The sequence below is a fragment of the Lepidothrix coronata genome, unplaced genomic scaffold (genome assembly GCF_001604755.1).
Source record: "Lepidothrix coronata isolate B3197 unplaced genomic scaffold, Lepidothrix_coronata-1.0 Scaffold44, whole genome shotgun sequence".
NCBI classification, from domain to species: Eukaryota; Metazoa; Chordata; class Aves; order Passeriformes; family Pipridae; genus Lepidothrix; species Lepidothrix coronata.
Genome location: NW_016690224.1, coordinates 4,328,839 through 4,351,025, shown reverse-complemented (window position 1 = coordinate 4,351,025; position 22,187 = coordinate 4,328,839). Strand labels below are relative to the sequence as shown.

The 22,187-nt window shown below is 50.2% G+C and overlaps 2 protein-coding genes across 3 annotated transcripts in view; one reads left to right on the top strand and one right to left on the bottom strand.

The window, feature by feature from the left end:
• Positions 1-97: 97 nt before the first annotated feature.
• LRRC75B (leucine rich repeat containing 75B) lies at positions 98-20,409 on the bottom strand. Its single transcript, XM_017814154.1, has 4 exons — positions 20,145-20,409; positions 15,353-15,481; positions 12,399-12,511; positions 98-1,760 (listed from the first exon to the last, which is right to left on the bottom strand). Exons 1-4 carry the CDS (start codon positions 20,400-20,402, stop codon positions 1,238-1,240), a joined length of 1,023 nt encoding a protein of 340 aa, XP_017669643.1. The 5' UTR covers positions 20,403-20,409; the 3' UTR covers positions 98-1,237.
• Positions 18,012-22,187, top strand: part of GGT1 (gamma-glutamyltransferase 1) — a 41,612-nt gene continuing 37,436 nt past the window's right edge. For both annotated transcript variants that reach the window (XM_017814151.1, XM_017814149.1), the window contains exon 1: positions 18,012-18,076. The gene's annotated coding sequence lies outside the window, so the exon portion shown is untranslated. The remainder of the gene's footprint in view (positions 18,077-22,187) is intronic.

The window sequence follows — 22,187 nt, the reverse complement described above, 5'->3', positions numbered from 1 at the left end:
CTGCTCAGGCACTGCATGAGGACTCCTGGTCCATATTCTTGCAGTGCCTGGGCTGCTGGCTCAATTTGTGACCAACCCAGATACTCAGACTCTGAAGTGCTTCACGCTCATGTCCAAGAGAACTCTTTATTATGTTTACATAGAGCATGAGCAACATGGAAAACACTAGAAATACTGCATCAGTGGTTTGGTTTTTGGGCAGCATTGGAAATGGCGATGCAGCTGCTCACGTCATGTCTGTATTACGAGGTATGCAATATGCCACGAGGAGCCAAAGTTTGAGCTTTGCTGTGGGAAGTGCCCATCTCTGGCACATTCACTGCTTGCTCCTCTAGTGCCACAGTTAGGTGCTTAGCTTGTCAGCTTTTCCTCAATTTCACTTGGAACTTGTAACTGTAGTACCTTGGAACTTGTAATTTTAGTACAAAAGCAGTTTTTGAAACCAATCCTACTAATCCACAAGACCATTCTCCCTCCCTTTTCTCCCCCCTCCTCCCATCCCATCCCAACTCATCCCATCCCCCATGCTCCCACCAACACATACCTTCTTCCCCTCCCTCTCACCCCGGTCACACAGCAAATATCCTGATGCTGCAGTTCCAAGCCATGTGTCCGCCCCAGCCTATGTGATCCAATGGTCTCTGACCAGGTCCCTTTGTTCAGACGTTCATACAAAACACACAATAGGAAAAAAACAAAACAAAAGGAGCCAGACACAAGAGGGAGACACACTGCCGGGCTCCAGCTCTGGCCTCTTCAACTAAGCTCCACAGCAGCTAGGCTCTTGGGGTACCTCCTTCCACACTCAAGGCTGCAGGTCCCAAGGTTTCCAAGGTGCATAGGAAAAGGAAGAAAGGAAGTAAACTACAAGCCTGTTTCTGTTTTAGGTTCCCCCCCATCCCTTTCCCTCAACCCAATGGCTGCTGGAGGATATTCTTGACTCCGACAGGTCTTTTCCCGTCTTCCAGTGAGACCCTGCCTGGGGACCAGGTTCACTGTAAGTCACTGGTTCCTCTCTGGAACGTGGGCGATGGGTTTGGCAGCGAGGGGAGGGAGCGGAGCACGTTGTGGGGGGACGACAGGCTTTTATCTCACAGTAGGTTGGGGGGGAGATGTCAGGAAAGGCGAGAGAAAAAGAGCCAAAGGAAGCCGGCTAAGCTGGCCTTCTGCTTGATGTCTGTACTCGAAACTGCTCCTTGGGGTGGCTTCAGTGTGCCAGCGCCGGCCTGTTGTTCAGTCACCTCTCGCAGCCCTGCTGAGAAAAAGCACGTGGCGGGGTGCTTCCGGCTGCTTCATCCTCTGGCTGGCTGCCCTCGTGCCCGCCGGCGATCTCAGAGTCGCAGTCAAGCGCCTCATAGATGGTAGGCAGCGTGGTCTGCTGGCTGAGCCGCTTGCGCAGGCCCACGAGCAGCGGCTGCGGCATGGAGGAGACGTCCACGTTGTTGCCAAGGTCAACCCAGGCCAGGCAAGGGAACTTGTTCATGTCCTTCATGGTGTCAGTCAGCTCCTTCATGGTCGCCCGCGTCAGCCGGTTGCCGTTGAGGGAAAGGTGGGTGAGCTTGGGGAGCGCCCAGAGGAAGGGCAGCAGCAGGCGCACCATGTCATCGTTCAGCTCGGTGAAGCTCAGGTCCACGGAGGTGAGGTGGTCCCCGTTGTTCTGCAGGTAGTAGGCCATGCGGTGGACATCCCGCATGGTCAGGGGGATCCCCGACAAATCCATGGAGTCCTGGCTCACCTTCTTCTGCAGGCTGGTCTTCAGGCTGATTATGGAAAAGGGGAGAGAGATCATTAAGGGAAGCACTCCCATCCTTCTCACCCAAAAGAGAGAGCGCTTGTGACAGGGGAGGACTCGTTAACAGCAGGGGCTAGAACATTAAGCAAAGGGTTAATAGAGCTTATAGGGGAAACAAGCATTTACACCATACCTCAGGGCAGGCTGTCCTGGGGCTTTCCTGTGTGTTCTCAGCACCTATACATGAACTTTGCCAGAACTGGCTAAACACAGGATGCTAAAGTGTCTTCCACCAGCAGATTTCAAAGGGTTTGTCTGACTGTGTGTGTACGGACGCTCATGCATAGAAAGCAAAAATAACCAAGGCAAGCAAACTTTCAAAGTGCACTGGTTTGCACTATGTGGGGGCTGTTTGTGAGCCACCTCTCCAGGTGAATGCCAAGGTCTGCCACAAACAGACTGTGCTGCAGAGGAGAGCAGTGTTAAGTGGCTGAAAAACTGATATTTTACCAGGAAAACAACCAATAGGCAAACTGCACTCTAGGAGTGGATTTACTGCATGTCTCTTTAAGCTTTCACAACCAGCACTTAGTCAGTAAGCAGCACCAGTGGCTGCCTATTTGGGTCTCTGTGGTCAGCAGATCATCTGGGATCTGCTGCAGCTGTGAGGAGGCGGGGAGGGCATAAGGGTGCTCAGAGATGGCTTCGGCCATTTCTTTTGCTGTCTGCCTGGCAAGCGGAGAGAGGAGGAGGTAGGCAAGCTTTACAGCAGGCAAAGCTGTGTTATGGGGCTGTTGGGTATGCAAAGGGAGTGGGGAGTGGAGTATTATAATGAACTGTGGGTTTGTGAGAGTGCTGTGAGAAGTGGGAGCTGTGGGGCTACAGGAGCTGGTGGGGATACTTTGCAAAACTGAGTAGAAAGTGTGTGTTGGTGTAACATAGAAGAACCTAATCCCTTAGTGTAAATTATGTTAGTCTTGCTGCTCTTTCAGACACATTGAGCTCTAAGGACACGGGAGCCTTAGTAGGACCCCCAGTTGTGTGCTCAGGGGGTCTGTAAGTGCCTTGTTGAGCTTGGGAGGATCAGGGTGGGTTAAGAATTAACCACCACTTCGAAGGTCCCCACTCTTCCTATCTGGCTCTCTGTAGCGTCCTGCACTCCTGTGGCACAGCCAGTCCCTGAAAGCAATGGGTTCATGGGGACATGCAATTTCCTCGGAGGAGGCTGCAGCACCGCAGGAGCTCCCGTGGCAGGTGAGAATGTCCCTACGAGCCTTAGGACTGCCAGGCTCTTCTGTAGTTGTGGAGAGGATGTGATGCTGCCTCTACAGCTTTGCTTTACACATGCAGTTCACGGCATCCTGGAAATTTCAGTCCTTAATAATCCCCCTATGAGCATGTGTTAACATGACTGAATAAATGTACATCAGGTCAGGCAACAGCCCTTTGTGGACACGTTCAACACTGGCAAACCTGTAGCTGTGCTTCGTGGTAGGAGCGTGAGGTGGAAAGACCTCATGGCCTGCCCTGTCAATTCTTAAGCCCACAAATTCCTGCTCTGGGTTTAGTAGCACTTTGCCCAGGTTATTTCTATGTGCCCTTGTGTTTCCCGTGGGCATTCATTGTGCCAGGCTGAGGCTGTATCTGCAAGCGTGCATTCAAACTAATGAGCTGTCATGGTAGAGAAGTAATAACAGCATGGGTTAGCTTGTATTCAGACCCTAAAGTATTGTAAGTAAAATGTATTACTTACTAAATATTTACACTTTAGATGACTCACACTACTCGTGAGTGGATCGCAGGAGGGGTGAGGGGAGCAGTGCTTGTCTGTACTGTCAAACAGCAGAGACTGATGTCCTGGAGAACTGGTCTGAAAGCACACAAGGGAGGTCTCCACAGGGCCTCCACTTGAAGATAGTATTTGATATCTTTCCAATATCAGGGCCCCAGAGATGAGACTGTGAAGAATTAATCTACCATGTTGCTTGTAGCAGTGGTGCAGTTCTTTTAGCTGCTGCAATAGCAGTAGCAGTTGTGCATGCTGTGGTGACACTGGGCAAGCCTCCCTTTTCCTACAAATCCTAGGGATCCTTGAGATCAGCCTAGGCTGCCTGGGAGCTGCATTTCTTTTAACTCTCCAGAAAAACAATGTCTGTGGTTTTTTGGTATAGTTTGTCACCAACCACTGGCAGTGGTGTAGCACAATCTACCACAAAAGAGGGTTCAGCTTGTATGAAGTCTATCAGGGACCAGCCTCAAAGCTGGAAGAGTCTCAGGTTATCCCTTTAGCTGTGTTTTAACTGGGTGTTTAATATGGAGTACTTTTTTTCTAGCAAAACCAAGCATCAAATGCACAGTGAAGGTATGCATTCATACTGGTCAGGTTAAGCAGAGAGAAATGAAACTTTTGTGAACCTGAGTGCATGATGGAAACAGTCCCCTATATCCATAAGGGGCTGGTACAAGAGATACAGAAGCCTTCTCTGGCCTCTATGGGTTTAGAATAAGACTTTGTTGGGAGTGTGGGAGAATAAAGGATAAACAAGCATAGAAGCAAGACTGTAACTACTTCAGTGCTCATTTTGTGTAAATGCAGCCTGTGGCTCCTGGAAATTTTCTTCCCCAGCGCTGTCAAGCCATGGCAGATTCTGGGGGGTGGGGACACAGAAAGGAGGCACAAGCATAGGGGCACCTTCCCCAGCCCCAAGCCTTGTCTCGGTCTATGCAAAGCCTCCTCAAACCTTCCTTTCTGTAAAGCTACAAGGTACAAGCCCAGTTTGGTCTGGGGATGGGGACCACTGGAGGGCACGTCTGAGCCGGCACCGCTCCTGCTGCCGGCCCTCAGCATTCAGGTGCCGTTTTTCCTTCCGCGTCTGCAGCAGCAGCTTTCTTTTCTTAACAGGGGGCAGGTCTGAATGGCTCTTGGGGTCCCCTTCAGAGTGACTTGGCTCTGAGTGCAGACAGTGATAAGTGAGGGGAAATGTCTGAAAGACAAAAGCAATGTGCTCTCTGTCTCTCTCTGCCCGTTAAGCCTCCCCTCCTGTTGACTGCTGTGCAGGGACTGCAGTAATAAGTCACGGATCGTGCTCTGACCAGAGCAGGTACCTTCTGCTGCTCTCCCCAGCAACGAGCCAATACCCCAAGGAGGCTTTAATCGAGCAGACAAATTATCTTCCCATAATTGATTCTGCAGACTGGACTGCTCCCGGCTGAATGTGCTTAAACCCTCCTGTCCTGTGCCAGAGCCCGCCCTCCCTTCTTTGCTGGCTTGTTTTTCTTTCCTTTCCTGTGTTTTTGCTGCTTCCTTTTGCCCTCATTGCTGTACCTGCCAGGGTGACTCTGGGCCTCCTGTCCCAGCACTGTGGGCTCCTCCTGTGCCTAAATTGTTCTCTTGCCTATAAAAATGCCTCTTGTAGGGATGATGTGTCTGTAGGAGCCTCGTCCTGGTAGACATAAGCCCCCGTGCTGCAGCCAGGCTCTCTGGTAAGTGCTGAAGCATGAGATCTGACACCCCATGCATGCTGTGAACCCTGGCAGCCTCCTCCTCACCTCCTTGGTGTTTCTGTTCAGCTCCAAGAGGTGCAGCTAAATACCATCCCTAGGAAGAGCCCAGCACAGCTGGCCACTCCTCCTCTATTGCTTTAGAGGTAAATCTACTTGCTGACAGAAAAGGGTCAGGGAGACGTGGGTAGGTGCTTGACTCTGAATTATCTGACACTTGTTTTTGGGGGGGGTTTATGAGCTCTTTTAAGCTCTACTTCTCAGGGAGTGTGAGGGGGTGGGGGGCAGGATACACAGGACACTGAGCTCTCAGTTGCTTGTGCAGCAGCTGAGAAAATGCTAGGCTTACTTCCAGGGAAATGGGTCATCTATTATCCCCTAATTTCTGCAAGTGAAATAGGCTTAAAGATTGCTTCAGCTGCAGAAGGTTTTTTTCCTTTGTGTGAGACACAACAGCTACTCAGAAATGTGGCTCTTGATGCCCGTGGGACTTGTAGACAGAGGGCTGCAGAAACACTAGGGGCTGGATTAACCTAATGCTACCACAACTGGTGCTCTGGGCAGATTTATAATTGGGGGGATTTGCATCTAACAAGGATGTGGACTCTGGATTCAGGGAAGCAGACTGTGTTTGTATTATCTGCAGCAAACTTAGAGAGGAAACAAACCCCCACTCCCTCAGATGCTGGAAAAATGGCCGTAAGTGAGAAATTCTGTGAAACTTTGAGCAAGAAACAAGGGCAATCAGCAGTCCATCCCCTGCTGCCTGCCTGGGGATGCAGCATCCAGAGGGGAAAGTTGCCGGCTCAGATTCCTGTTTATAAGGAATCAACACTCTGCTTGCAACCCCTGTCCAGCCCTGCTGAGGGATGAGAGCTCTTGGAGGTACATCTCCCTGTTTTGCTCATGTGAAAGAAGTTCTTGCTTCCATTGTTCCCAGCTCCCATCTTAGGGTCAGGCCTTCCTCCTATGGACATGCAGGCAGTCTTCCTTCCACCCTCACTGCCAATCATCCCTTCCTAGGTGCCAGCTCTGCTATTCAGTGGGCATTAGCCAGCAGTCCCCTGGCCACGTGAGATCCACCCAGGATCAGTGCAGACAGAGCAGAGGCCTGAGGGACCTGTAGGTGTCAGAAGAAACCCCCTCTCTCTCAGTGAGAAGTGTGGGCTGGGAAAGGGATGAAACCATCTTGTGCCTCCCCGGCTTTATTTTGGGATAAAAATCTTCTGCTTCCTGAGAACTCAGCTTGCATAAGCAAATTCAGAGTGTTTTGAGATGGAAAAATTAGGAGACTTGAAATTAATTGCTAGTTGTTTGTCTCGAGGACCTGTCCCAAGGGAACTAACCCTTAGGCCATCTTCCAGGTCCTTCTTTGAGTCCATGAAGCTGCAGGCTCAGCACATTTCTTTTATTAGCATTGAATCCCTTCATTTTCTTGCTCATCAGCTAAATTCTTTGGTGGCTGCGAGGAATGGGTGTAATGGCTCTTGAGTGTTGCCCTGTTGGGACTTGCAGCAGTCACAGCAGTGTTTGGCCTGTTGTTAGCTTTGTGGGGTTTGGAGGAGCTTGTTCAGCCCAGGAATGTTCAGGTTCCTGGAGTCCCAGCCTCACTTCCCTGTCTCCATGCTATGGAGAGAGACTGGGGGGAGACAGTAAGGAGTCAGACAGGATTTCAGCAGTGAGGGATGTCTACCACTCCCTGCCTGTTTCTCTGGAGAATTACCAGCTTTCTCCCCCTCCTTTTATTTTTACATTTAATTTGTCTCCAAATGTAAAACTTTCCTGATGCCAGAAACTCCCATTCCTGTGCATCCCCTTCATCATTAACAGGCACTGCCAGTAGTGGCTAATTAGCCATGAGTCAGGTATCTCTTGGCTGCTCTTCCTTGCATAGAACCTTGTGACAGGCATGTCTGGATGGCTTCCCTGCTTTCAGCAGTGATTTAGGGGATGGATTCTGAGCTTTTTAATTGCCTATTTAGCATAATCTGCTTGCTTTGCTTCTCTGTGGCACAGGGTGCTGCTGTGCAGGGCTGGCTTGAGCTGCCTCTACTGCAACATGAAAAAGGAAAGAGAAACCTCAAAAGTACAGACTATCCCAACTCGAGCTGATCTGATGCTGGGCCTGACACTGCTGTAAAGATGGAGGCAGTGCACAAATAGGCCACTTCCAGGAGAAGTCTCTTAGTCACATCTCCATCCTTGTGCCCAAGCTCTTTTGACCAACTGTGGGGAGACAAGGGAATGCAAAGGTAGCCCTTCTCCTACCCCCCTCCCTCTGCAACTGGAGTGGGACCTGGACATCTGTAGGTGTTGATGCAGCTGAGTGCCTCTCCTTCTCCTGGCTCTGCTGTCATCTTCACTTTGTTCTTGAAGGTGTGTTCAGGAGAGCTAGGAACCCTTGGCCTTCCCTGTGCTGCCACTTGATCCATGCAAGACCTCGGGTTGTTTCCCTTCATTATTTAGGCCTATCCTAGCAAAGCAGGGAATAATGCTGCCTCCTCACTGTAAATATCATGTATCAGCCTATGTCCTTGCCAGACCTTCAACTGTGTCACAGTCACAAAGGCACAAGGTCTCTGCTGATGGCTTTTAACTACCATCTGCCACTCAGCCTCTGTTATTTCACTCACTGTCTCTCTATCAAAGTGTCCTGCTTCTCCTGCCTGCAGTCTTGGCCTTTTTCTTCTGACTCTGACAAGGCAGTGTCAAACTGCTGGATGACCCTTTCTGCCACCTCCAACAGCCTTTCCAACTGCATCTGCCTCTTGATGCTGCTGGGAACCCTCATCATGGGTAGTGCTTGGGATGCTCTGCACTGTAAGAAGAGGGCACAATTCCTGCCTCTCTTCACAACTCATCCACCAGCTCATGTCTGTCCAGCTGACATCTCTGTGAGCAGCAGCTTATTGAAAACATTGTGTGGGGCACTTCTTGTGCTCCCATATGGCTATTACCATATGGCTTTACTTAACTCACTGGTATTCTCTAACTTGGCTTCCTTTTGCTAAAGCAGGAATGATGGTGCCTATTTACCCTGTTGCATAAGGCTGACATGAAGCTGTAGTTAATATTCGCCTCATGCCATTTGAAGGCTGAGATCTCATCTGCCAGAGCTGTCAGCCACAGCCCTGAGTGGTGTTTTCAAGGAAAAAAAAAAAAAGAAAAAAAAGATCCAAATCCCTTTAGGGCTGTTTCCTTGAAGTCCTCTAGACACAAGTGCTTTCACTGCATTTTAAAAGTGCATCTAATGCTGCAACGTCTGGGCAATGCACGTCAATAACAGAAATGGAGCAGTAAGCCCAGAAGGGATACTCTGTTCTCCCCCCAGTTTTAGATTAGCCATGATGAAATTCACTCAGATGAGCAAAGTAAAACTGTGGTGAGACTTGTGAAAAGGAAAGCCCCCCCCACGTGTCGTTTAGGAGTTAACTCCATACACACAACTGCCTTTGCTCCTCCAGAACCCGTCACTGTGCAAAAAATCTGGGTTTTTTTTTCCCCTATGTTAGGAACCCCCTGATTGTAAAGCTCTGTTTTGTGGATCCAGGTTTGGTTGATCCTTTGCACTCCAGAAAGGAAATAGTTACACTGAAGTAGCCAGCTCCAGGGATGATGCAAGTGGAAGATACATTAAGGTTCCCTGACATGGCTTTGCCAAGACAGCTCAGTTGTAATCCAGTTTCCTGATCGCAGACAAGGCTGAGATCCAGCTCTCCACACAAAGCCTGTCTTCACCTGATACCCTTCTCTCTTTTTGAACTGTTCTGGCTCTCAAAAAGTAATACACTCTCTGGGTCCAGCCCTGTTCTGGAGGCAGACGGTGACAATTTTCCTTAATTCACCATTAAAGGAGGCCCCAAGACTTCTGAAAACAAGAATTAGTAATATCTAAAAAATTCTGCACCTGTCAAAATGCCACAGATGTGGTGTTGATAACCTAAAAAGCCTACATCTGTGTAGTGGTGCATTTCTTAATCTTTACACTACAAACATCAATTTAATGAGAAAGTGAAGCTGGAGTTATACAACATTCTAGGATGTATTCAGCTCGTTAAGTGGGAGTGATCTATACAACTGTAAAACGATGCTAAAACTGAATTCCCATTAGGATGTAAGGGACTGAAAACTGTGCAGTAAAGTTATGCTGGTCCCTGCTGCAGAAATCTTATCCTCCAGCTCTTGAATTTTTAAATTTTAAAACTCCCAGAGTAAATCCCCAAGAGCTCACCTTCCCAGTTTGGTTAGGCAGTCAACCCAAGCAGGGTCAGGGCCAGTAGGGTGCAGGATGCTGGCTGGAAGCTGCAGACCCAAGACAGGATTTTGCAGGAAAGGAGAACTGAGCCCCTTTCTTTCAGTGTGGCAAACTTGTCTGGGTATCACCTGGGCAGCTGAAATAGTCTCTTTGGGTGACTGCACAGCTGGGACACTGCTAACCCTTCACTGTATAAAGCAGACAAGCACTGTCAGGAACCCACAGGCACGGATGCAGAGGGCAAACTGCCTCCCAGCTTCACCTTGGCAGCTTAGTCAAGCACAGAAACAAGACACAGCCTGGACTGGATCTCTCCTGCTCACTCCAGCAGCTGTTCCACTGAGCACACTGAGCTGAAATAGGCTTTGTCCTTTCACATTTCTGTATGGGGTCTGCCTGTGTATCAAAACAGTAGTGCTTGAAGAAATGTATCTTATCCTTTTTGTCCTATCAGTTCATGGGTGGCTCAGGTTTGTACCTGCTGGATGTGGGTCCCACTGAGAGTAGCTGGGAGATGTAGATGTGGGCTATCATCAGTCTGTGTGTGACCCACTTTTTTTGCTATTTGGCAGTGGGGAGGAACACCTGATGTGTGATCTGACTCCAGTATTGCAGGTCCTTTCAATCTCCCATACCACATCTCCATAACAGCCTAAATGTAATTAAAACCTGGCAGATGCTCCAAGCTCTCTGTATGGTTGGGCTTGTTCATTATCTCCTGGATCCATCTAACATACTGCCAGAAAGCAGAAATCGCATTTCAGTGGAGAAAAGGGGAGTCCTGCATCAGCTCTGTGAAAACCAGATGCCAAAGCCCAGGACACTGCAAAAGTGAGAGGAGGATTAATTTCCCGAATGTGGTCTCCATGCATAGATTCCTCTCTGCTGTCCTTAAACCCCACTAGATTTTAGACATTCCTTCAAAGTATTGCTGCTACCCCATGCTCTTTATAGGACCTTTATAGGACTTTTTTTGCTATTTGGCAGTGGGGAGGAACACCTGATGTGTACCCTTACCTGGCAGGAAGGGTACAAGCCAAGGGTTTTGAAACGAACACTAATAGTAAAATACTCCCACTAGCTGACAGAGAGAAGTGGAGAATTTGGATCATGTAAAAACAGCCTGGCTGAACAAACTCAGGCCCTGGTATCTCCAAATGAAGCAGCTATTTCTTGCCTTCCTGCTACTGACAACACCCGTTTTCTTGCAGCAGCTTTGGATGCCAACTCTGCAGGCGTCTTTTGCTGCAAACTGCAAACCACTTCATCTCTAGACTTAAAAGAGGAAGCTCTTCTGTTAAATATTTTATCAAGATTAATTTGTGCCTTATGTAACCCCTTGTAACTGGGCCTGGTTTCCAGGTAAGGCCACCCATTTTAGACCTATATTTCCCTCCATCGCACATTGCCTCGTTGCCCTCTCCCTGCTTGTGCTCGCAGATGTTCTGTACCTGGCCAAGACTTTGGGATTTGCATGGGATTTGGGTTCATGGGGCCCAGAGCTCTTCCTCTGGCCACAGACCTCCTCTCTGTTGTTGGTAAGTGATGAGTTTGCAGCAGTTTGCAGTCCTCTGCTGTCCCTGGGCTGTGCAATCACAGAGAACACTTCCAGTTTGATTCTTCATCCTGGAGTCCAACAACAAAAAGAGGTCTGTTCCGCCTGCAAGCAGGAGTATGGAGGCAGAAGGTTGAGTTAGTAGCAGCAGGGAGGGATTTTTCACTTGGAAAACCAGAAAGGACTCAGCTCTGGAACCTCAGTCTTGTTCTGTGCTGTGGTTCCCACCTGCAAAGCAGCACAAACAGCCCTGGGCTGTGGGGTGCTGGGAAGGAGAGCATTCAGAGTGCTCAGATTTGGTGGCAAAGTGGGGCTATAGGTATGAGAGGCAGATGGCCTGGAAATCATGATATTAGGGATTTTATTCCTTAAGATGCACTGGGGATCTGCCTCTGAGTCAGAATGAAAGGTACGATGGAAATGTCAATTCCCGTGGGGGATTTTAAGTTGCTGGCACACACATCAAAGACTAAAAGTCTCAGAAAAGCCCAAGGCCTTTCTCAGAGTGCTGCTGATTTTGCATTTCTTTTTATCCAATCCTGCATTTATTCCTGTGAAACTAATGGGGCTGACATGGGCTCTTTTCTTAGTCATTTCTCTGTCTTCTCTTCAGCATTGGTGATCTGCGTCACAGGAGCAGGGTTTGCTCAAAGAAAATGAGGAGAGAAGGTGGGGATTGCTCTTTATCTGGTTACAAAAGCTAGCAAGTGTCAAGGAGGGAACAAGTGTAGGTGTCTGAATACATTTCTAGTAGTGGAAAGCAGCTGCCATCCAGTACCTGTCAGTGGCCGACGTGCTCTGAGTTGTGCTGCCTTTGCATGAGGCCCAGCACCATCTCCAGGCCCTCTCTGGGTGCTGGCAGAGAACTGGGAGTTGAGAAGGATGGTCACATCTCTGCCAGCCCCCCCAAAGTGGTTCCTACTGAATGGGGTGATCAGCTTATGGCAGTGCCTCATAATGGGACACCTTTCCCACAGGCAGGGAAGTTTTACTGATACAAACAAGGATAAAGTGGGATGCAGAGCTCAGCTGGCACGTGGGTGTCTCTGCAAGGCTGCCAGCTCTGGGGCCGAACACCCTGCAGGAGGGTTGTCTGTGCTGTGCAATCAGTGGGATTGAGTTCAGTGTGCTTTGGAGAGGGGGAGGAACTGTAAGACTACACAAAAAAGAGTAAATGGCAAACGAGATCAAGGAGAGGGGTGTTGGGGCTGACCCTGCTGGGGTTTTGTAAGAGACTGCACAGCAGCTGCCGTTCACGGTTTTCAGTCCTGCCCTTCTCTGAGAAGGCACACTGGGATGGTGCAACACAGTTTCTAGAGGCAGATCCCCCATCCTGTCCCTGCCAGGCTCCTTACCACACTTGGGACTTCCTCCGGGGCATGCCGTGCCGGTGCCATTTCGAGTGGGGTGTCAGGTGGTAAATCAGCTGCCTGCAGATCCTGTCTGAGGATTTCCAAGGGTCGTATTCCTGAAAGCAAAGGGACAACTTAGACTCTGCCTGCACCATAGCAGAATATGAGGCAAAGGGGAGGGACGAGGTAGATGGGAAAGGAGCAAAGATGGTAGGATGGTAGTGAAGAGCAGGCATGTATGTAAGGGAGGAGATGAAGAGGAAGAGAAGATGAAAGAGGAATGGTGAGAAGGCCTGAGATGCCTCTGCCACATGTTAATTCCTCCTGGGATGGGGGAGAAGTAGGAGCTCTGCAATACCAGGAAGGACCCCAGCCCAGCCATCATGTTCCTACCCAGAGTGGGGCTACAATTTCACACCCTGCACAGGAGCAAGTGGAGCCCAGAAGAGGGGGTTATTTTCTAGAGCTGTGGCAGGGGCCAGCTCTAGACCAGGCAACACCCAGGGAAGTAGACGTGGCTGACTGCTCTGTGCAGGGACTCCCTCCACATTTTTCTTCAAAAGTTGTCCACTTTCAGAAGTGTAGGGACAGCATGGGTGTATCAGCTGCTCACTGCTGTATCCTCAGCAGCACCTGTCCCCAGCTGTGCAGACAAGCTGCCAACTTGTGTTACAGGACAGTGCTAAATTTCTGTCAATTACCTTGTTGCCATGCTTCCCCAAACTCTGTCTTTGGACTGATGTGTCTGATACTCTCATGTGGACAGTTCAGTAATTGGCACCCTTGCCCCACCCCTGAGGTGCTTCTTGCTGGGAGAAATGCTCCTCCTGCAGCAGTACCCTGACTCTGTGCCCTCCCGTGCCCTGTTTGGGAGATGTCAGGAGAGGGAACTTTCACCCTAGTCCATCTTACTTCCTTGCAGTCCGTTCTGCTCCTGGAGGTTTGAGTGTGGGAGCTTGCCAGTGCCAGTAGTTCACTCCAGTAACTTGCCAGGAAAAGATGGTACCAAGACAGTTGGTGTTTATTTTTCGCACGTGTTCTCTAATGCAGTGACTTTGAACAGAATCTCTTCCTCTGGTGAAGCAGAATGGCAAATGGCAGCTGCTGAAGGCTGGAACTTTTGCCCTCTCTACCGTATTTTCCAAATGCTGACACCCACTGAATCAGCTCAACCCTCATGGGATGTGCTGCCAGCGTGTGGCAGTTCCGCTGTGCCCAGTGGAGAGGGATCTCAGCATTAGTGCTCAGCTGAGCACCCCATGACCCCTATCCCAGCCCCCCTAGGAACCCACAGGGGGGCTAGCCCATGCTCTTGGGATAGGTGCCTTGTTCTAGCCTGGTACTGTGCTGGCAAGGCTGCAGCTGACACTCTGCTGTCACCTACAACAGCAAACCTTTCCAAGTGGGGGCACGTGCACACCAGGCTTCAGCACAGCAGCTGGCACAGGGCTCTGCGAGCGACTGCTGGCTCACACAACTGAGAATTACCCTCCTGTTCTCTCCCGTGTCCTCACTGATTTAATTTCCACTGACAGACTGGGAGTTGCACTCAGCCTGCTTGCCTGTAATGCAGTTACACCCACCAGATGCCCAGCCAGGGTCGGAGATGGTACGTGGTCCGATAGTGTGCGTTCTGGGAAGGGTGCTGTAGGTACTGAATCTCTCCAACCACTGAGTTAAACTCCTGTTGGCTTTGAGGGGCAGCTCAGGTGCTCAACATCTTCCTTAGGAATGGTGAAAATCATATCTATGTAGTGGTATGTGTGTCAGTGCAGATAAGCGTGTGCATCTATAAGGCATGAAATGAGAGGGGGGTATTGTGCAGGTGTATAAAAATTGTAGCATGTTATCTACTGAGCACCTGGGTGAGGAGGGTAACATCCCCTCCTGCTGCCTGCCCTGAGGGGCACTGCACACCATGGGGTTGGAGATGGTCTGGGAGAGCAGCTGGAGATAAGGTCAAATGAAGTATGACTAAAGAGGAAGTAGTGCTGCAACCCACCCCCCTCCTTTAGATGCGTATAGAATTTGCACAGAGATTACACTTGAAAAGATTTATTTTTTCAGGCTGTGTTGCAGCCCAATAATGATGATTAAACTTTGGCTAAATGTAGTTTGTCTATTGAGACCTGACTGGCTAATTGTTATCCGCGAGCCTCAGGAGATGCAGAATAAGGTTAGAAATGCCACTAATCTACACCAAGCATTCAGTGTATTCCCTGGGGTGCTGCTGCTTGCTCTGAGCTCTGTGTACTTAATATCTCTCTTTGAATAAGAAATTTACTCCACTGCTCTCCTTATAAAGCAAACATGACGCTTGCCAAGCCTGATGAGCAAATGAATACATTGCAAATCCAAGTGTTTGTGGTGGCAAAGGTAACAGAAATAGGTGCTGGTGTTGCAGTGGGACTGTGGCATCTGTGATGTTTGCCTGTGCTCAGTCTTGCCTTTCTGTCTCTGCTCACCTCATGCTCTGAAGGGAAGTGCTGGAGCAGTGCAGGGATAATGTGCATGTAACACATTTACTTCTTGAACCCTGAGTTGCAATATATTCCTACAGCACCATCCTTTACAGGGAGATCTGGGAGGGTTTGGGGGGAAGTAATACTGGGTTAGGGTAGTTATATATGGCAAAGGGCCTGGGAAGAGAGAGGTGGTTTTCCTGCAGAGATCTCTGCTCTCCTCTGCAGCCCCTTAAGCCCCCCATAAGCTCTAGCTGCTTTGAACCCCTGTGATACCAGTGAATATGGCACTGCACGCTGTCACCAGGGTTTATAGGCACAAAAAGTAATTTCTTGATTTCCGTGCACATAACCACCCCCTCCTTCAGCTGCACTCATGTGCTGAAGTAGTTTTAGCTAATTTGTACAGAAATATGTCCCACAATCTATTTGCTGCCAATCCCAGGGCATACAGTGGATGTTTCTGAAGGATTGCAGGGCTGAGGGAACACTCACCTTTTTGGGACACTGCAGATCTCTAGCGAGGCTCATCAGCAAGTCATGGGAGATGGGATCCACCAAGTTGAGGAAAGTTGCGTTTTTGTAGAGCACTTCATTGAGGAATGTTCCTTCCAGTCCCAGGTCCTACAAGAAAAACAGACTGTCTGATACATGGGCTTCCTCATAGCTATAACCATGAGGTGTTTTGAAACCAGAAAGTAAATCTGATGAGGTGCCAGCTGGATGCTCAGTACAGGAAATTATCCAACAGAGGTGAAGCAGCTGTGTCTGACCAAGCATTTCTGTGCTGGGGGATGCAGACAGCCAGAGAGCTCAATGACATGCAGTGTTAATTTGAGCTAGTGAGCCTAAGGGCTTCCACCTTCTTTCCACCTATTACAGGAAGGTGAGAACTCTTATAATTTTCAGGCTGGCTGGAGCCCAGAGAGAATTAGTTTTAGAGAAACACAGCTTTGTCAGCCTCTACGTGTGAATCCGCTGAAGAAGCCAAGCAGGAAGGGTGGCTCTAAAGATGCTTCTCCAATCTCAGCTTTTCTGGAAGAATCAAACTCTTCTCAGGTATTTAGATGCTGCCACTACACCCTGGTGGTAGCTGGCTGAGCAGAAGTCCTGCCCATCCTCATGAGTTTAGCTGTACTGTGAATTTTTCAGTAAGCACTAAGTGCTGGCAGCATTGTCTTTTAGGTGTAATGGTACATTTATAGGTGGCTTTACACCACAGTCAGAGGGACTCCTCTTCCCACCTTCCACAATATGAGTTAAGGGAACATCTGTGGTCCATGCAACTCATCTGCCTGGACCAGGGTACAGGACACCTTCGGACATGCTGGAAGAAACCTGAGCAGCTTTAGGAACAAAAAGCCTCCCCAGGAGTCAGATGGGTGATACTGCAAAGAACTAAGCTGTTTCTTGTTAAGAGGAAGGCCAAGAGTTAATATATGACATAGTTATTACAATCAGGAGGTACCATGAAGTGGTGAAAAACAAAAAAAATCCAGGAAAGAGAGATAACGTACTTGCACAAAAATCACAGGAGAAGAAAAAAATACCTCAGGAGTAGAAATGTAGAACAAGAAAAACCTCTTTAATAGGGATGGTGCTGGGTTTGATTCAGTTGACAAGGAGGGCTCAGCTGAGGGAGGAAACAAGTCTTATCCCCATTCTGTATGCTGCTGACAGGAGAAATGAATAAGCAAATGGGTGCCCCATATGTTCACACTGCTCTGCCGAGCGTGTGCTTCAGGCACCACCCAGTGACTGAGAGCTAAAAAAAAAAGGAGAGGGGGAAAAAAGCTGGATGTATGCACATACATCACCAACAGGGATGGAGCCATAGCTGGCAGAGGTGTGGGATCTTAAACTCTAAGCACCAATATAAGATAGTGCTGTATCCTGCTCTGGATATGCTTGAATTGAGCAGAAAGAACAATACCAAAGAGATCCTGGTTACAGATCTGGTGGAGAACGGGACAACGAATCAAATGCTTTACAGCCCCATCACTGTGTGTACACAGATGACACCCATAAGCAACCAAGGAAGCCAAGCAGTGGATCAGTCCTGAAGGACAGACAGCCACAGCTGGATAAAGGCCAGGAGCGTACCAAGGCATCATGCCAGTGTCTCCCTTAACCATAAGGCTTCAGGGAAATGGAGCCTCCTACGCCAAGCGTAATATGCACAAGATGAAGAAATCTGCTGTGAGGATGGCATGGCTGGGCATGCAGCAGTGGATGTCAGACAAGTAATTAAAGTCCCCCAGTTGGAGCTATACCATTAAGATGAATCTGCATTCCCATTATAAATCCTGCCTGCGAGGGTTTTGTAAGTAATATAGCTGTAAATATTCACTTCACACTGATATTCCATAAATTCTTAGCCCAGAGGCATTTTCTGGTTCATCTTACTTATTTCCCTTTCTCCCTCTCTCTCTCTCTTTCTCAGAAAATTTTGTACCACCTAAAGGATGGCTGCTGACAGCAGAATATTAAAAGTCTTGACAGTTCAGCTGGCTTAGTGCTGTTGTCTTAAAAATGACACTTGGTCATTGTCTCAGCACAGGGAAAACATATCACACCAGACTTTTTGCTAGTCTGATGTCTCCCCTGGCTTCAGCTGAGTGATGCCCACTTAGATCAGCAGGAAAGCTGGTCTGGCTTCTGCAGGTGGGCATTTCTGAGGCTGATGATGTGCAATGGAGCCGTCCTAGTGTTGATGTACAAAGCATGGGTACACCTGTGGTTTGCAGTTGTTCTCTGTGCAGTCTTCTAAAATGCTGGGTCTTCCATCTCCGTTAGCGGATCTGCTTCTGCCTGGATTGCTTGCTCTATTTATCACACCCTATCAACATCTTAGGAGTAGTCCACAGCCCTTTGGAGTCTGCAGAACACAGGTCAAAAACCATTGGCAGATACACTCCATCTGCAGGGTGCACAAGGTGTGTGTCTGCCGGGAGAAGCAGGAGGCACATGGGGAGCCCGTGTCCTCCGGCCTGGCTGAGTGTGTCTGCTCACCCGAGGAGGCTGTGATTCCCGTCCCACCATTTCCCTGCCCTCTCTAGGGTATTTGCACCCTGGCCCAAGGCACAGTGATGAGGTGTGGTGTTAAATATCCTCCCTGTCCACTAGAGTGAACAAGGTATCTGTTTTTTTACAGGTAACAAACAGACCGTCCCCTGGGACACACTGATCCGCGCCCCCCGAGAGCGTGTTGCTGCCAAGGTAAGGAAGGACATGCTGGGGACCAAGCTAAGGGGTGAATTTAGTTGTGGAGTGAAGAAAATTTGTAAATGAGAAAAAGAATTGATCATACTATTCTCTGAAGCTGACACTGGACACATGAGGAGGACTGGTTGTCAATACATGACCCCAGACTGGGTGACAGTTGTGCTCAGCTGTTGAAGGGGGTGGTACATGGTGGTGGTGTAGCCCTCTGTCTCTGAAACCTCTGAGCACTCTGTGAGCTGAGGCTTTGGGGTGCTGCTGGATGGGTTCCCGTCTTACTTGGCGAGGAAGGTTCTGTTGTGACTACAGGAGGCGTGTCCCACTGCTCTGTCACGAGCAGATGAACAGACAGCCACTGTTTCGACAGGGACAGGCAGAGATAAGGACCAGGAATAATATGGGGAACTGGAAAGGCAGTGGGCAAAATGTAAGTGTTCAGGACATGGTAATTCTCAGCACAGATGTGGGGAAGCCAAGTGTTTAAGTGATCCTGAAAGGAGCTTAGAAATGAGCCTCCATTCCACATGGCCCTGTGACTTAGCATTCAAACCCTGGCTGTTCAGAGATGGACCTTCTGGAGACCTCTAAGGTCTGTGGAGGGTTTCAATGCTTCAGTCCCAAGGAGAGGTGCTGAGCACTATAGAAAATGACATTCTGCAGTTCTGGCCTCTGGCATACCCTACAAAAGTCTGTTCACGTTACATCGCCATGTCCATGAAGTGAGTGGTTGCCTCTCGTTCTTCAAAAGCTTCTTGTAACGGTGCCTTTCCAAAACTGCCTTTGAAATCTTATTCAGCCCTTGTCTGCCATACTGGTGCAAGCATAGAGTTCTGCTGAGGGCTTATCTGTCTACACGTGTGATAAGAAGAGTGTTTGTGGTGCTGGTAACAATCCTCAGATGAATGCTAGGGTAGCGGACAGGAAAACCAGAGATGTAATTTTTGGTCCTGTAAATTCGTATTTGTGAGTGTGCAACTGGCTGGCAGCCCAGGGCATTGACCACCATTGCTGGATGTGTTGTAAAACCCAGGGACGTGCAGAACAGAGACGGGGATGTTAATCAGCTCCCTGCAGCTGGTACGATGGCTGCACAAGCTACCCAGTGAGCCAGTCCCTGCTCTACCACACTCACACCCAAAGGTCACTTACTACTAAGATGAGCAGTGTGTGTTCCCAAGATGAAGCAGACCATTACCTAACGAAGCAACATGATAAGCTAAGAATTGATAGTGTTTTATGTCCAAATCAGAAGTGGGATTTGTCTGTCCCCTGTGCTACCAATTTCAGAGTTGCTTGCAGTTTGGGGCCGCTGAGTTTGCCTGGAAAGTGATGGTAGCAGTGAGTGATGGAGGAGATGGCTCTGCTCCAGCAGCAGGGCTCTGTCCTCAGCATCAGTTTGGCACCATGCTGTCTGCACACTGGCTTTTCTGTTCCTGAATGGCGGCAGACAGAAACACGCTCCCACTGATACACTGACCCCTTTACCTCTCCTCTCAGCCTAGATTGTCCCAGAGGTCCTCTCCAAAACCATTTTGGGTTCTGCCAAAGACAGGTCTCAGCCAGCCTGGCTGGGTGGGCATAATGGGATGTGATGGCAGTGGGACAGCAGTGGCTTTTTTTCTGGGGGGCATCACTCCTGAGCACACCCAGGGGCTGGCACGGAGGGGTGTGGATGGGGACAGCCCAGACTCGGATGCCCCTTTTCCTGCGTGCAGCATAGCTCTCCTCTAGCTCTCCTCTCTGCCCCCCGGCAGCCGAGCCAGGTGCCCCTCGCCCAGGCTGGGGGTCGGGGAGGTGTCAGGGAGCCGGGGCGGGTGTCGCCTGACGCGACAGGGACCGAGCGCAGCGGCTCCCGCCCCGCCGGGGCACGGAGCGGAGAAAGGCAGCACAAAGAGCCCGGCTCGCCCCGCCAAGGGGGGCTGCAAACCCCCGCCGCCGAGAAGGGAGCTCGTAAACCGCGGCTCCATCCCTGCTGCAGCCCTCGGCCCCGCACCGCCCTTTGTGCCTGCCCTGCCCTGCCCCGATCCGCCCCGCTGCCCCGGGCCCGCATCCCCGCAGCAGGTACCTTCCTCAGCAGCCGGAGGATGTGCACGGCGTGCTCCCGCTTGTGCTCCCGGATGGTGGCCTGGATCTCCCGCAGCCACCCCACCCGCCGCACGTAGGGCGCGGGCGAGGCTTTCCGCAGCACCCCGGGCAGCTTCTGCGGGTGGAGGAGCAGCGACGAGAGGTGGAAGTCGCCCCGGCCGCCCTCCAGCCTGCCGAGGCAGGGCTCCTCGCCGCTCTCCTCCTCCAGGCTGCTCTGCCGGCTCAGCCGGGAGCCCATGGCCGCGCTCCGGCCGCGCCGCCGCCGCGCTCGGACCGGGCGGGCACCGGGCTGCGGGCCGGGGAGGCGCCGGGGAAGGCGGGGGGTCCGGACCGCCCCGCCCGGCCGGCCCCGCCCCGGCCCCCCGCGCTCCCCCGCTGCGGGATCCCGGCGTTCCCGCAGGAACAACGCCCCAGGGCTCGGTATTGCCGGGGTCCCTGACCCAGCACCAGCCCCGCTGCCTCGGCGGCGCCTCCTCCTCCCGGGTTGGTTCTGCCGGGAGATGCTTGGCGGAGAAGACAAAGAGAGAAGCGGATGCTGCCGGGACCGCTCCTTCCATCCAGGCATTTTGGGGAGCTTTTTTTTTTTTTATTCCCGGACAAACTCTTTGAACAGTGCAAAAGGTTGTCTAGATTAATAGTGGTTCAAAACACGCCATCTGGCAGGGACTGCTTCTGTGGGCTGTGTTTTCTATCAGTGTGTTGTTGGACCCAGAGGAGGTGTTTTTAGAAATCTAGAAAGTGGCGGGAATTTTGCCCATCACCCGTCATCTGCAACTGATAGTATGATGCTGGCACTGTTCCTTACCTGCTGTGGGTAGAAGTGTTTTCCTTGTATGCATTCTTCCCTCCTCTAGCAGTGCAAGTTTAGCACATTCTTTTCCTCAGACAAAATCACTGGTAAAAAACAAAGCCTGGATCCCAGCTCCAACCACTGAGACTTTGCAGGCAGCTCATTCATGCTCCCAGTATAACCAGTGGCTCAGCCTGACCTACTTTTTGGAGCTGGAGCCATAAGCTTACTTCTGTTTGGTGCCCATGACTGTGAGTCCTGCACACAGAGCAGGGGTGTCTCGTAGCTGTAATGTGAGGGCACATAGCTCTAGGAACAACCTGGGGTTCTCACTGCCTTGTGCATCCATTAGACAAGTATCACCAAATGCATCTGTAGAAGAATCTGTTGTTGTGGCCATTGGGTCCTCACTTTGGGAGAATGGAGGTGGCTGTGGCTTTTTGCCATACAGAGCCAGCAAGGATCATTTTCTTTCTGAATCTTTTTCCAAGCCATGAATGAGGATGGAGATGTGGGTGCTTTGCATCATTGCAGCCTCTTTCAAATACTCTGTGGGTGACCTCTGTTTGGCTTGAAGAGACAGAGGCAAAAAGGGGCTGGACTCTAAAGCAGCCTGGCTAATGCTTAAATTTTGTCACAGTGTTTGCACAGCTCTCTAACCATGGTAGGCCAAATTCTGATGGCCCTCTCAGAATTTTACTCCGCTATTTATCAGACAAAAGCCCTGACTGTTCATCTCCCTGTTAGTCCCCTCCCTCCTCTATCTAAGCACCTGCATGAGGGAAATTAGCATCAACAGATCTTGAGATATTGCTGAGGCCGACTCAAGCTAATCGCATTTGGAGGGAGTAGATGCTGAGTAAGGACTTCAGGATCTGGTCAGAGAGCTCTGAGAGAGGCTGGGTCAGGAGAAAATCATTCATGTGGGGTGCAGCATTATCCTGCAGGAGTGTCACTGGGAGCAAAGAGAAGAACAAAATCTGCTGGAGAGATGGGTAAAGGTGCCAATGGAGGGGTGCACGGTGGCCTTTCCCTGCCATCTGGCAGCTGGACAGGCTGCCACAGATCTCTGCTTCTGCCTGCTCTGCTCTGCTCTGCTCTGCTCTGCTCTGTGAGTGCCACTGACAAGACAAGCAGCGATAGTGGGGCTTGTAACCAAAGGATCAGTTTAACAGCAGAATGGCTTTGTATTGCTCAATTGTCTCACACCTTATCTCCGACAGTCAGAAGGAA